Source organism: Acyrthosiphon pisum, chromosome X (genome assembly GCF_005508785.2).
Source record: "Acyrthosiphon pisum isolate AL4f chromosome X, pea_aphid_22Mar2018_4r6ur, whole genome shotgun sequence".
Taxonomy (NCBI): Eukaryota; Metazoa; Arthropoda; class Insecta; order Hemiptera; family Aphididae; genus Acyrthosiphon; species Acyrthosiphon pisum.
In genome coordinates, this window is record NC_042493.1 from 13,921,755 (window position 1) to 13,936,659 (window position 14,905).

General features: G+C 36.0%; 1 protein-coding gene across 2 annotated transcripts in view; it reads right to left on the reverse strand.

Moving 5' to 3' along the window:
• Nucleotides 1–2,817: 2,817 nt before the first annotated feature.
• LOC100169486 (orthodenticle) overlaps nucleotides 2,818–14,905 on the reverse strand; it is a 38,126-nt gene continuing 26,038 nt past the window's right edge. For both annotated transcript variants that reach the window (XM_001948358.5, XM_008182580.3), the window contains exons 4-7: nucleotides 11,197–11,351; nucleotides 6,115–6,511; nucleotides 5,114–5,415; nucleotides 2,818–4,150 (exon numbers count right to left, since the gene is read on the reverse strand). In XM_001948358.5, the coding sequence (XP_001948393.2) occupies nucleotides 4,067–4,150; nucleotides 5,114–5,415; nucleotides 6,115–6,511; nucleotides 11,197–11,351 (938 nt within the window). In that variant the 3' untranslated portion in view covers nucleotides 2,818–4,066. The remainder of the gene's footprint in view (nucleotides 4,151–5,113; nucleotides 5,416–6,114; nucleotides 6,512–11,196; nucleotides 11,352–14,905) is intronic.

A 14,905-nucleotide genomic window follows, 5' to 3' on the forward strand; every position in this document is an offset into this window, starting at 1 on the left:
TAATATGATATTTATATATAATATATAGTCATATAGATATAGTGTATTATAATAATATAATGTTATACGATCAAACTAATTGCGAAAAAAAAAAACAAAATTTGGAACACAGTTCGTGTCTTTGAAAAAGAAAGACCGATTCTAACGTACACATATTTTATACACATATATATTATAATATTGTTTTCAATATAAGAATATTATACAACTTGCAAATAATTATCTAAAATTTATGTTTTTATAATAATATAGACACTAAAAAAAAAAAAGATTTCGTTACCATTTGCTTAATACAATATTTATATAATAATATATACCTATGTATGGAGGAATGTATACAACATTTATTATTATTTTTTTTACACATAAACAAACATTTTTTTTTTTCATCATTTTTTTCTCTGATTCAATATTTACATGATAATGTCGAGTAATAAACAACACCACCCTCGCGTAATCGTCATTAATAACGGGTGAGCACGTAGGCCCGATGGGGCTGGTGGGCACAAATCCACCACTGAAATGTTTTTTTTTTTATATAATAATATAATATAATAAAATGAAAAACAAGATTTAATATAATAAGAAATATTTTAAACGCTTGATTGGAAATTCGATTTAAACTATCAAAACAAAAACATTGCATAACTACCTACCGAGTTTGTTAGAGATATTGTTAAAAAGTAATTTGAAGAATGAAATAAAATATGTACCTTTACAGATTCTTTCGAAAATAAATATAATGTATGAGATTTTTAACAGAGTTAAACGTGTGGCTATTAATTCTGGATGCAACTATTCAACCAGAGTCCTTTCTATTACTAATCACGACACTGACCGAGTTCCTAATAAGGTAGAAACGTGTTTTTTCCACATACCCACCTGTTATAATGATTTGTAACAAAATATTTGTTATATTAATTATATATATAGTTGTTTCCTATATTATTGAAAGTAAATAATTGATGACCCAAATAGTAATTTGATTTTGAATCGAAGATCGATTAAAAATCTCGAAACTAATGGAGAAAAAATATTTTTTGGTACAGAACTAAATATGCGGCTTTGAACGCAGTCTAATAAAATTTATGAAATATTATTGTAAAGGTGACAGAGGAATAAAAAAAAAAATACAGGTAAACGAGAAGGAACATTCGATGAGTAGGTACGTCGGCCGATTGTTTTTTAAAAGATTACGCATTACACACATCTGGTATTATTGTCCGTCCATTTTCGATAATAAACCTGCGAGTTTGTGCAGGGGCGCTGTTTTGGAGAGCGTGAAGTTTTGGCGGATATAAGGGTTAGCTTATAGGGGGGGGGGGGGTGGGGGGGTTGGCTAAACCCTTCAAAATAAAAAAAAATATATCGCTCCCCAAATTCACACCGTATATAATATGTACATGTATATAATAATAATAATAATAATACAAATAATAATAATAATAATAATAATAATAGTGATAATAATAATAAAACACAAAAAATTTAAAAAAAATAGTTTTATCGAATGTTGTTTATTTATAAGACTTAGAATCCGACCTACAAACACCGATATCATTTTGTCTGAACAAAAATACACAATTGTTAGTTTCCAAATAAATATTATGAAAAATACTTTTTTGGTTTATAAATTTGTAAAATACTATACTTTGTTTTTTATAGGCAGTTTGGTCATCTTGATAGTTCAGAAATCTAGACCTACGAATGAAATTTGAAAATAAAGATAAAAAACTCATATTGCAAAAGCCATTTTAGTAGACGTATAAATAGATTAGGTATGGACTAATATGCTATATAATATTTAAATATATTAAAATGTTCTTAACAATCGAACATCTAAGAATTTGATACTCTCAACTTTCTATTAAAATGTCTATACCTAATATCCATGTATAATGTATATATGATTGTAGAGCGGACTCAATTATTTAATTTTTGTGAACTTTGAAATTCGAAATAACAACATTCAAAAAAACTTTGCAAACAGCCGTATTGGTTATTTGGTTAGGAATTTGAAAAATGATTATGATGACGTGGGCTGGTATAACCGACTATAAATCTAATTATATACTTTTGGCCTGTGCCTTCTATCTTATTACACAACATTTATTTTTTTTTAAACACGCATGTCATTTTTAACTCGCCAACTACCCTTGTAGAAAAACTAGTCACTTTACCTACATAGTCCAACCCCATAAATACGCTGTCACAGGCGCAGTACGTCATTCAGGTGACTTATTTTCCCTGTAGCCCGGATATGCAAAACAGTCATTGAGCAACATCATTGATGAGTTGACTATGTGTATCAATATTTCCCTACTCGCAATCTGTGGAAATCAAAGGATGAAAAATTAATTTTTACTGATTATTAGTTAAGATGTGACAATGATATTTTCTAATAGCTGTGCTTTTTAACCTTTTTTATTGTACGCTGAAAATCCCTCGGAAAGAAAAAGTGGGTCGCTTATTAAGTGTTCAGACCCCTATTGAAAATCTGAAACCGCGCCCCTGGCTTGTCGTATCGTCATATTATTATATTAGCGTGTGTACATCCTCTCGCGTTCGGTTTAACATCCGACAATAACATAATATACGATTATGTACATACGAAGGTTTATGGGCGTGGCCGAGGGGTGGTCGCGTATTGTGTTGGGGGATTATGCAATTTCATAATAAATCATCGGTTATCGACTTCCTCGTAAATAATCGATCGAACAATCGGCAAAAATCGAATAATCGAATAAAATAAAATTTCTTATATACAGTACGTATTATTGGAAGGTTAGATTTCAAAAGTTAAATGGATACATTTCTGTAATGGTTTTTATTGTAGGTACGGTTACATTGGAGATGCGTGTTCTTCTATTGGCAAAATATTTTTATTTACACGATTTCGGAACTAGTCTAGGATTTACCGGCACATAAAAGCAAATAAATGTTAATTGCCGGTTATTTGGTTATCGTTTTGATCGGTTATATGAATATTTTAGATCGTCTATCATTGGCGAAAATCGGAGGGTGCCTGAGAGGCTTAGATTAATGTTAAAAATGTTAGCCCTTTTGACATTTTAATGGATTACCGCCTATGTCGTCTACGTGGTAAATGAAATCTGAAATTCTTCGATCGGCAGATTAATGTGGCTCTTGTAAGTTGACGAATCACCCTCGCGTATAGAAGAAGGTTAAATACAATAACAGTTTGTATCGAAAATTAACAAGTTTAACGAGATCACTGAAGATTTATTTTACACACGACATTTGCATTACTATTATAAACGCAGTGAAACCTCTGAGAAAAAAAATTAATAGATTTACCTGAAATCTTTACTTTTACTAAAATTCTTTAATAAGTTGACGTTTACACGAAACATGTAGGTATAATATTTGTGTTTGTGTGGCAAAACTCTTTTAGTAATAAGATTACTATTTTAACAAATCTAATTGAAATTTGAAACCATCTTATTAATATTGGTACCTATATAGCGTATGTGAGAGAGGCTTCACTGCACTACGTAATTATTACACGTCATTTATACACGTTAACGTTTACACACACACATATGTTATATTAAATACGACAACATAATTATTATATTATTTTACTGCGCCATAGCTGTTCTAGTTGATCCTGTACAACGCGTTATAATTTACTCCTGATCGTCGATATATCGATCGGTGAACCGGTGCAGTAAACGCGCACGCATCCACACTGAATATTATACAATATTAAAGTCATTATAATATTATTTTATCATAATTTTATTCTACGGGCGCCTGACGTGCGCGCTCGAGTCGAACATTTTAATTTAAAACGATGTCGGCCTATTTATTTTTCATATTGTATACAATCTTTGTATGGTTTTCAGGAAGCTGTTGGTGGTGTGTCCGCCGTCGTCCTCGGCATCAGCCCGAATATGATAATTTATTTACATGCACTTATGTATAGGTCGCCCCGCGAAAAGATACATTTTTGCCCGCCGCGGATGACGGGCGGCAGCTTCGCGGGAAGACGTAGGCGGTGGCGGCGGCGGCGTGCAACAGCCCCGGCCCTGGTTCCAGTTGTTTACTTGCGTTCCCAGCCCGCCGAGTTGTAAAACCACGACGACGCGTCTTCGCGCTTCACCCAAGCCGACTCCGAACCGTTCTCCTGCGAACACAAAACAAAACAGGATCGCTGTTGTAATCCATGATGACATACTTTAAATTATAAAATAATATTATGTCGTAATAAATCGACTGACGAGAATCGCAGACATCACGGCTGTAGACTCGCATTCACACTCGACTATAGTATAGAGGCGATATCTCGAGGACGCTAGGTGAAATTAGGTTTGAGGAAGAAAAACATCTCGAAATCCATCTCATCACCCAAATATATACTATTAATATCATCTCCAAGACGCTTATGCATTATCGTTCACGTCAACTGTGCTGCGTGTTCGACAAATTATTTATTAAACGCTTCTCGTTATTACGTTAACATATAAGCAGACATAACGAGTACAGGCGGATGGATTTCCTCTAGCCTCCCCGATTAGTTGCATATCGTATTTGTTTTATGCATATTTTCACGCGGCATGGTGTTAAACATCACCGCTACTACCCTGCAACCCTTCACCCCTGATCGAGATTGGTTTTCCTTTAGGCATACATCACAACACCCTTATTCGTTCACCCCAACCACTGTGTACACATGGCGTTCGAGAGATTTAGATTTTACCCTTCCCGAAGTCACTACTTTTTACTCCGTTGAATAATTGCGTGTACGGCTGAATGGTAGAATGTATATCTAACGCCATAATAATTGGGGTTTATTTTGGAAGGGCACTACCAAGTTACTTTCAATCTCAAATTGGAGGGACATAGGCTCAGAAAACTAATTTCAAATATTAAACACGCAGTAACATCTCTGACTACATTTTCTGTTCTAAAAAAAAAAAAACCAGAAAAATCATAAATAAACGATTGACTGAGAGGCCCATGCGGTATATCGACTTAAGTGAAATAGCCTAAACATAAACGAAATTCTACTGCGAAACTACACAAACAAAATTACGAGTTGAAATAAAAATATTATAATGTATTAATAAACTAATTCACGCCAACTCACGGCTGTTTGATGCGACGACATTGTCGGCGGTGGTGCCAGATAGTCCATGTTCGAATAGTAACCGCCGTAGTTCTGGTGATGATGCGCCGCCGCGTGATGGTGGTGCGGATGGTGATGATGCGGTTGATGATGGTGATGATGAGACGAATAACAGTTGCCACCGGTGCTGCCGTTGGTCGAGTAACCTCCACTGGAGCCTACTGGAGACGACCTGGTGCTGTGATGGTGCAAGTCCACCAGCCCCGGCGGTGGTTCCGTGATGGCGGGACTCCATATCGATCCCGGCGTATTACCTCCACCACCTGTGCGATAGCAAAAAAATCAAAACGTTACTATAATGAACAAAAATAAAATTACCGAAATCCTGAGAAAATAAAACGATCGACGGAGTAAGAAAAACAATACATATATAATATATATTACATAGTGTATATTATTTTAGTAAAGAAGGCAAGACCAATGAAGAAACGGTTTCAGAGAGAAAAAATAAATACAAATTGAACAAACTTGGCATGTTGGCAATAGTTTTCTAACCCGTTAAAACGTATAGGTAAAACCTAAATAAACGTGACGTTTAAATCCCTCGTCGTGGTTAAATATATATTTGTACTGAGGCCGCGTGTAAGGATATAGGCGGGCCCGGATAAATGACCCTACAATAAGTCCCCGGGGCGTCACTATATTATAGTAGCACACGGAGGCCCCTTCTACGCCACCCACTTTCCGAATTGTAAACTCACCACGCGCATTAAAAATAAATTGATGGCACGCCTATACGATAATATTGTTGTTCCTGCAACACACGGGATTCATCCTGTTTTGGGGAACGCGTATAATAAGAAAAAAGGTCCCCACGCATAACACCTCGTCCTTGTTCCCTCGAGGATGTGGTCAAAGTCAAAGGTCACGTGGCTTCTAAGAGCTAAACAAGTGTGTATGGGTGGGCAGTTATAACGGTCGAGAGCCGCGTATTATAATTTGAGTGCTACCGTTGGGCTTACCGGAACTTGGGAGGTACACGGCAGACGGTGGTTGTGGCGGCGTGCCGCTCAATATCGGCTTGATGTACGACGATCCACCGCCGGGCGGCGACTGTCGACTGGACGATAGCGACGTGCCGGTGGACACGGGTGAGTTGCCGGCCGTCGAACTCGTCACGCCACCTCCACCCACACCGCCGACACCGCCGTTTATCGTCGGCGACATTTTGTTGTTGTTGTTGACCGGCGCGTTGCCCCCGCCGCCCGACGATTTCCCCGAAGATTTCTGGCCGTTGTTGCCGGCCGAGTTGTTGTTCCTCGACGACGCCGTCTTGTCCGTTCCAGTGCCGTTGTGGTGCTGCTGCTGGTTCTGTTTCACCTGTTGGCGGCATTTAGCCCTCCGGTTCTTGAACCACACCTGAAACACATCATCACGCCCATGAATATCATGATAGTTACATCTGTATATATTACAATAATATTGTACGGAGGTTTAAACCAAAATTCGGGTATAATATGATATGACACCTATACCAACTATATATATTGATAAAATAATATGATACTCGAGGGGTGTATTATATTTTATTTAGATACCTTCGCGAAGTATTCAGCGCACGCGTTTAATCGAGAATTTGTAGACGGCCAATTTTAATACTTTCAAAACTGTAATAATTAGTTAAGCTACCTAATGAAACTACTAAGCCAATGCTGTTTTGATGTTTTACAAAAATAATATTTTTTTGGATCCAATTCATCAGATTTTTGTTTCGGTCGCAGAAAAAAGATACCCGATGTACGCTCCTAGAATCTGCAGAAGTACCTATACATCTATCATACGCAATCTACTGACACCACTGTCGGGTTCTAAACAGTTATTTATTAAACAAGGTAAAATATATTTAATGTTTTAATGAAAAACTTGATACTTAGGTATGTTTCATACATGCAACTCATTTATGCATGGTGAAATTTTGGGCAAGGCAACTCTTACTTACTGCGTATTGACATTAAGTTATATCTTTCATTTTTTAAAATTTTTATTTCAACGCTAAAAAAGCTACCTAGCATAAGTAAGTACCTAATGTTATATTGAAAATAGTTATAACTTATAGGTATAATAACACTGAAACAGCTTATTTCGATATATTTGAGTTGATACCTATACCTACCTATTATTTTATTTTTTTTAAGGACATTTAATTTAATTTTAAGCATCTTAGACGATTGGAGACATCCTGACGAACTTAGTGTGTATAACGACTCACAATACAGTGGCAGAACACACTTGCTGTTATACTATAGATATAACGCAAAAACGACACCACAGGAAACATCCTTGACGGAAATCGACCTTATAAGAACATGGATAGTATAGTATATAGGTACGACGCTTTTCCACGAAACGACTCAACTCCAACGGCACTGCGGCGGCAGAGGATTATCACGCCATAGGTATATATAATAATATATGCGCGTATCAATTTCGTGGAGTTCGCCGTGAAGCCGTATACACGATGACCGATGCGTAGCGTTGTGTAAACATACAAAAAAAACTTTGGCCGTTTTCCGCCGCTACCGCCTCCACCAAGTCCTAAGCATATCGATTTTATTCCCAACGTCGGCCCAACGTTAACCTAGTTTCTTTGTCTGTTGTGCGCTAACGAAAAAACTCACCCGCACGCACCGAGCTTACTATAATATAAGCCGTTATAATTTAGGGGAGAGGATGAAACAAAATGAAATCGGCCGATTGTAATATTATATGTATATTTACACATAATTAGTGCGACAATACCACTAAAAGAATGTTGTATTAGTTTTACTTTTTTTTTGTTTATATAACTGCACGTGCGACGAGTTATCAATGCATCGTAATATGCATGCAATTTTGAAATATTCATATCACATGTTAATAATCGTCCACTAATAATAGCTTAGTGAATATTTCGCAAAATAAATTTGTAATCCATATAGGCAAATACTAATAAAAATCAAAACGAATGAAGCTCAATAAAATATACAATAGTACTAGTGCCTATAGATAAAGTTATTTCCACTTTTTAAAGCCACTGAAATTGTATTTGGAATGATGAACTGGGGTGGCACTGACAATACCTATTGGCATGACGCGCGAAAGTATGAACTTTAGTAGTAACCGCAGCTTGTCAAAATAATTTATAGTTAATTTATAATTTATTATAATTATACGTTGTAGATATTGTTATTGTTGGAGAATTAATAAATTATTATTATTATAAGTATAGTGTGCAATGATAGTAAATTCTGATCTCGCGGAGTCTGGATTTCGCTTAGAGTTGTAAGTTATAATATACCGACGAGTGCTAAACCTACTAAAAAAATCGTCAACGGAAAAGCCTATATCGATTCTACTCCGAGTTATTACATTATAATATTATTATTGACGAGCAAGAATGATGACACTGCAAAAGTACGGCTTGATAGGTAAATCGACATGAATGTACTTTTATGCGTGCGCACGCTCGGCCAATTCGCGAATGACGGCCATACACACGCGATCGGGCGTGCACCCAAGAACCAACTCACTGTACCTATAATGATATTAAACGGCCGAGTGGCGTCGGCGAGAGATGCTTCGTTCGAAATCCGTACACGTCATGCTTCGTATAATAATAATATATCATATATAATTGTTGTTACACACTCTGTGCATAATACAATATTATATTGAAATTATTGTCGTCTTGAACTATATGCGCTGTGATCGTATTTATTATGCTATACACGCATCATAATCGTCGTAAAGAAAAACGTCCGCGTACGCGCATATGCGGTATTATTATACATAATATTATAATATACGTCATATATTATATTATATATTGTATGAGCTCGGGACGGCGACGAATATTTTACGAAGACAATTTATTCCGGGAGCTATCCCTTTTCGCGGCGGCGGCGGTTCGCTTTATATAATATGTATAACAGCCGCGGCGGGCGGAAAACGTGACCTCGCACGAGATGCATTGGTTTTACGACCGTGTACTATCCAATACGTGCGCGAACGGATGCGTTTTTATCACGACATTATAATAATAATAATACTACGAATATTCGGTCGTCGTTAATAATATAATATAATATAATGTAATATAGGTATTGTGTAAGGTACGCGGCGGAGGGTATTCACCGGAATATTATAGTATATAGTAGCCGGTGAACTGTATATAGTATCTACCCACGCCTATTATAATATTATTAAGCAGTCGGCGGGCCGCGCGTACGTATTGTTCCGTGTCACGAACGCGCCTCGCCGCCGCGGCCGGGCAGAGCGGTACCGAATTCAATATTATAATATTATTATTTCGTCTGAAAACCGGACCGAAGCTTAGGTATGTGGTTGCCGCACGACCGGTGGGGACAGCGAGAGAAAGAGAGACGGAAATAGAACAGAGACCATGACCGGTTTGCGCAGAAATAACAAAAAAACCGCACTGCAAAGCTACATAATAATAATATATTATAGGTAGGTACACCTCCAAACGAAATATCGATCGCGAAAAAATTTGCTGGCCGTCGAAGTCGCGACTTTATCTTTGTAATATTTTGTTCAAATTATTAATTGGGATGACGGCGATGACGCTGTGTATTATATTATAATCACAAATAGTTTTCTAGAGAATCCAAAACAGCTAGTGCAGTTTGGTCCGATGCTGTAGGTACCTACTGCAGTACCTATCTCGACTTTTAAGTACGAACGTGTACCGTTATGCATGCTATTTATAAAAATATTACTTTGGATAATTGGATACACTATTACCTATAATATTATTAGACATTTCTGCCGATTCGACCGTAAGACTAATCATTAATACATTTTTGAAGTAAATATAATCAACCGTCAGATCTGTGTATTTTGATCAGCAAAAGTTATCGTAAATATCACTAATCTTCTCAGCGCAGAATAACCTAACCTATAACGACCTCATCAGTGGCTAATATTATATTGTTAAAATAATACTCTTGGCCAAAGAAAGCCTAATCGGTTGTCCTCGGTCGGCTTCGTCGTACTTTATAGTATACATTATACTTTATAAAAGCATGTCTGGAGCGGGGAAAAGCAAAAGTTTAGTGATGATGGAGAGGGGATAGGCTACAATGGCGACGTATAACCGACGGGGCAGATAACACTGTCATTTTTCGCCGGAAGTGTGCGTGGCGGCGATTATTCGCGAGCTCACTCAAAGTATACCCGCGGCGACTGTTGGAAGGGGTGGTTAGAATTGGGGTAGGAGGCGGGATTAACCAACAACGGACGTACTGTATATATACAAAGTGTAGGGAAGGACGACGAGAGTTATCCTCCCCAAGCGACGCACGCGCACCACCATAAAGTACATAAGGCGGTGGAGGGTAGGGGCTCTTCTATATTCAGCCGCAGCAGTCTGGGGTTATTCGGACGCGCGCGCACCGCCCCAATCGCCCATTGCTACGGCCTTTATCGTTTTCATAAGTAAAGGGGTCGAGAGGGTGAAATTGTGGTGGCGACAAAGTCCCGTAACCGACAGACATTATTTTCACCGCTAACTATACTCTTTAGAGGATTTTGGAATTTGTTTTATTCGTCAACCTAATCTTGGATAACGCCAATGCTCGGTTAGTACCTACTAATTTTCTCCACGCCTATCCCATATCAAATGCGACAAAATTCATGTTCACATTCCCGAGGATTATTCTTCTCATATTTGTTTTCGATTAATGGATAGATTAAATTATTTGGTAAGTCTCGAAATACTTGGGCAGACATCAAGTATGTCATACCACTCAAATATATATTATTTTAATGATATTTCTTGGAACGCGAGCATTTTTACGTAGATATACTGAACAACGAACTTCTATACAATAATATAATGTAAACGATAAGACGAAAACAGTAAATATAATGTACACTGTCCCTTAATTCAACCAGTATTCACCAATTTTTTCGAGTTATTGGCTTTCTAGAATATTGTCCCCTATCCATCCTTCAAGATTCTAAGACCCTCTTAGCTGATAACATAACCCGAACCGCAATGACAAACAATTGACAAATAACATGTAACCAAACGAATAAATTACCTGCACTCTGGATTCGGGCAAGTTGATCTTCAGGGCAACCTCTTCGCGCATGAATATGTCTGGATATCGAGTCTTGGCGAACAATGTTTCCAGCACGTCCAACTGCGTCCGGGTGAATGTGGTTCGTTCACGTCGCTGTTTTCTCGGGTTGCCGACTGCATATAAAAACAAAAATCACTTATTATTTCCGACTCCAACGATACATATATAATGTAATATATTATATGGTAACACTCAAAACAAAAATCAAATTAATTAAATTATACATGTAGTACTGCAGTAGAGCAGTGACGTTTACCACCACGAGGCCCCCTCCTTTCAAAAAAGTATTTGAGTTTGTAATTTTATATTTATTTTAAAATGAAGTATGAAATCCAAAACGAAAAAAAAACAAAAAAAAATTAAGAATTATATTAATTTAAAGTAGCTGGTAGGTTCTTATAAAATAATATTAAGTTTTACGAAGAAACTTATTAATAATCTAGACGACCGGTGTCACATATAGTTTCAACTTACAAAGCATTAATTGCAATGGTGAATCCCAGGCTCATCCAAATATTAATAATTATTGTCAGATTAAAATTATTAATAAAGCAATAAACAACGTTTCAAAATTAAAACGCTTTACTTGTACTTTATCATAAAATAATAAGTACCTAATAACTATAAATCATAATCCGAATTTATAGTAATAACAAATAACAAAATGATGAGCGACATCTAAAACAAATAATGATTATTGATTAATTCTATTTTTCCTATACAATTGATTTATTCTATATTAAAATTATTGATAATAAATATTCAGAAAAATTAACTGTTGTAAATTCAACCAGGTAGTTGTAAAATAAAAAAATAAAATATTATTGTTAACTTTTTGGTATATACGTATAAATAAATACCTATCTCTTTTTCTTATTTTTTACTTTTTTGGATGATTCTATTTTAGTAGCATTTTAAAATAAAATAAAATATTTATTTTACAAATCAGTTATTGCATCATTGGTAACATTTGTATTGTGTTGTATTACAACATAATTATTCGATTTTATAGAAATATGACACAATTCCACGCTAAACCGTAAAGAAGGAAATGTAGGTATAGGTGTATAATACATCGCTAAGCATAGAATACACAATATCCAGGTTCTCATATCCAAACAAGCACCCCGTGGTGCGATGGTGCGAATTATATGGAATAGTATTTGCACTCACATAACCGAAAACAATTCCAAATACTCAAATAAACCAGTCATTGAGAGTATTTCAATTTTAAATAATATAACCTTCCTTCATAATAATCTTTCAACAAAACTTGAGTTTTAATGTATACAAAATCTACACAATATAAAATGTATGTACAATACGCGTATGTTGTGAATAATTTAATATAACAAATAATAATAAGTAAAAAAAATATTCTATAGCACAATAGCCGCATTGCCAAGAATAGGAATATAGGATACATATTTTTATCATAATATAAACAAGCTTATAATTTTAGTTCTTCTTAATTAATATTTTTCTTGTTTTAAACGTATAGTTTGGAATTATAATATAATAAGCCATAAAAGTAATACTACGAGCCTTCTATTAAAATAATAAATTCAAACTATACCTATTGGCCAATATCCTTATACAAATCTTTAAATTTATTTTTGAATTGTGCTGAAAAGAGTACTTAAGTGAATTTACGATACGGGCGATCGAAAATTATAAACAATTAAAATGGACAAATTCGGTCAAAAAAATCCCCCTCCCCCCAAAAAAAAAAAACAAAATAAGAGCGTAACAAGTAATAACTACTCATCGCCTTGCAGCTAAGCTATATTTTTCAAAATGGACCATAATGACGACGGACTGACGTTTTATAAAAAATTGTACTTATCTATATATCTTTACAGCCAGACTCGTGTATATAACGGCATTATGCGCTGCAACAATTTATTAAATTACACGCGTATTGCGTTCCGGTGCTGTGATTGTCGGGGAGGATAGGGTTAATAAGGTTACGCGACAGCGGCATTTGGGGTAGTATAACTTTAACATACTCGCTTCCCCCCACCGAAGCCGAAAACCGACGATCCTGGTCGAAGCGACGTGTAGGATATAGATATTATATCGCATTATCCTTTCGGTTTTATTCGCGATTCGCCCCGGGCCGGCCGCCGAGTGATGTCGTCCGTCCATCCGGAATAAATCAATCGGTCTGCCCTCGGCCCGACTTTTGCCGTTTTCGCCAGCCGCACGTAATATAATAACGACGTAATTTATTATTTGTCGTCGTCAAGTTCAAAGGGCAGCGGGGCGGGTAATGATCGGGTTTATTGGATTCGATGCGGTTAAAGAGTCAAAGAGCCCGTGGATAATGCGATTTACAAATAGTGCGTTAACCGCCGTTTATTTTCCCGTGAAAAGTGATTGGGCGAAGGCAGTTTTCCTTCTTTGCGAGTTGATACGAAAAAAGAAAAAAATAAGAAGAAAAATCGACCGAGTTTTTACTTTCGTAATAATATACTCGTCTTTATAATAAACGGTCGGGAAACATTAATTCGTTTGCGCGCCTGCCGATTCGGGAGCCGCGTTCTACAAAATCGAACGTTATCGAAAAGAAACGTAAAGAAAAAGGCGCATGTAAAAATTGATATATTATGATAAGCGAATTCTGTTTCTTCGAATGTAACCGTATACGGTATATATACATCAATCGAACAACATCATAAACATACATTTTGTAAGACATGTTTTCAAAGATCTTATCTCTTGAGATTGTCTCGTTTGATAAAATACGTATAAACAACAAACCCAGCATAGCTACTGCGTTCCACATGTCTAGTATTTATCTGTACACGTGCAGTATGAGCAAAAAAAAAATACGCCCAGATAATATAGGTCATTGGAGTTCGGTATACACACGGTTTGTGTTTACCAAAGGATCCTACATAATTACCCGAAGCAGCGCCGATAACGAAATCGGTTAAAACGAAAATAGTTAATCATTCACAATCATATATCATATATCACCATATTGAACCATTTAATTTTTGTGCACTACCTACTATCATAGCCATGTGTGCCCCACATGTCATAATATAGGAAATATGCAAACATCGAGGACCACCTCTGGGTGACCTGACCGATACAAATGTCTTTCTTCAAAAATTGTAAAATTATGTATACCACCCACATGAGCAATTAGTTTGTATTTATTTTCTTAAATTTCTAATATTATTATTGTTGACGTTAATGACGGTTTGACCATATAGTTGCTTCTTCTGTACACACAATTCAGATATGTCTTCGTTCCGAATTTTGTTCATAAATGCCTTTCGCTAAGGAGATCACACTTTACTACGTGTCTTTACTACGGGCCCCCGCAGATCGACGATTTTAATAAGCTTATACGCATGTATTATTGATATAAACTATAAGGACGTAACAAATACAATAATATATAAGTACGTAAGTTCTTCGGAGTTAGAACGGTACGTTAAGTTTTTCCTATTTTAAATATATTATACTGTATCTATCGATTATTTGAACTATAAAGTACCTGGTATAAAATAATAATTATTATTGTTCGCCGTTAAGCATGAACGTAAACGACCACCCCATGGGGTTCTACAATATGTAATATGTATCATGAATGTTTTCACATTATACTATATTATATTATTATAGGTATAATATATTATACCTCCTATATATA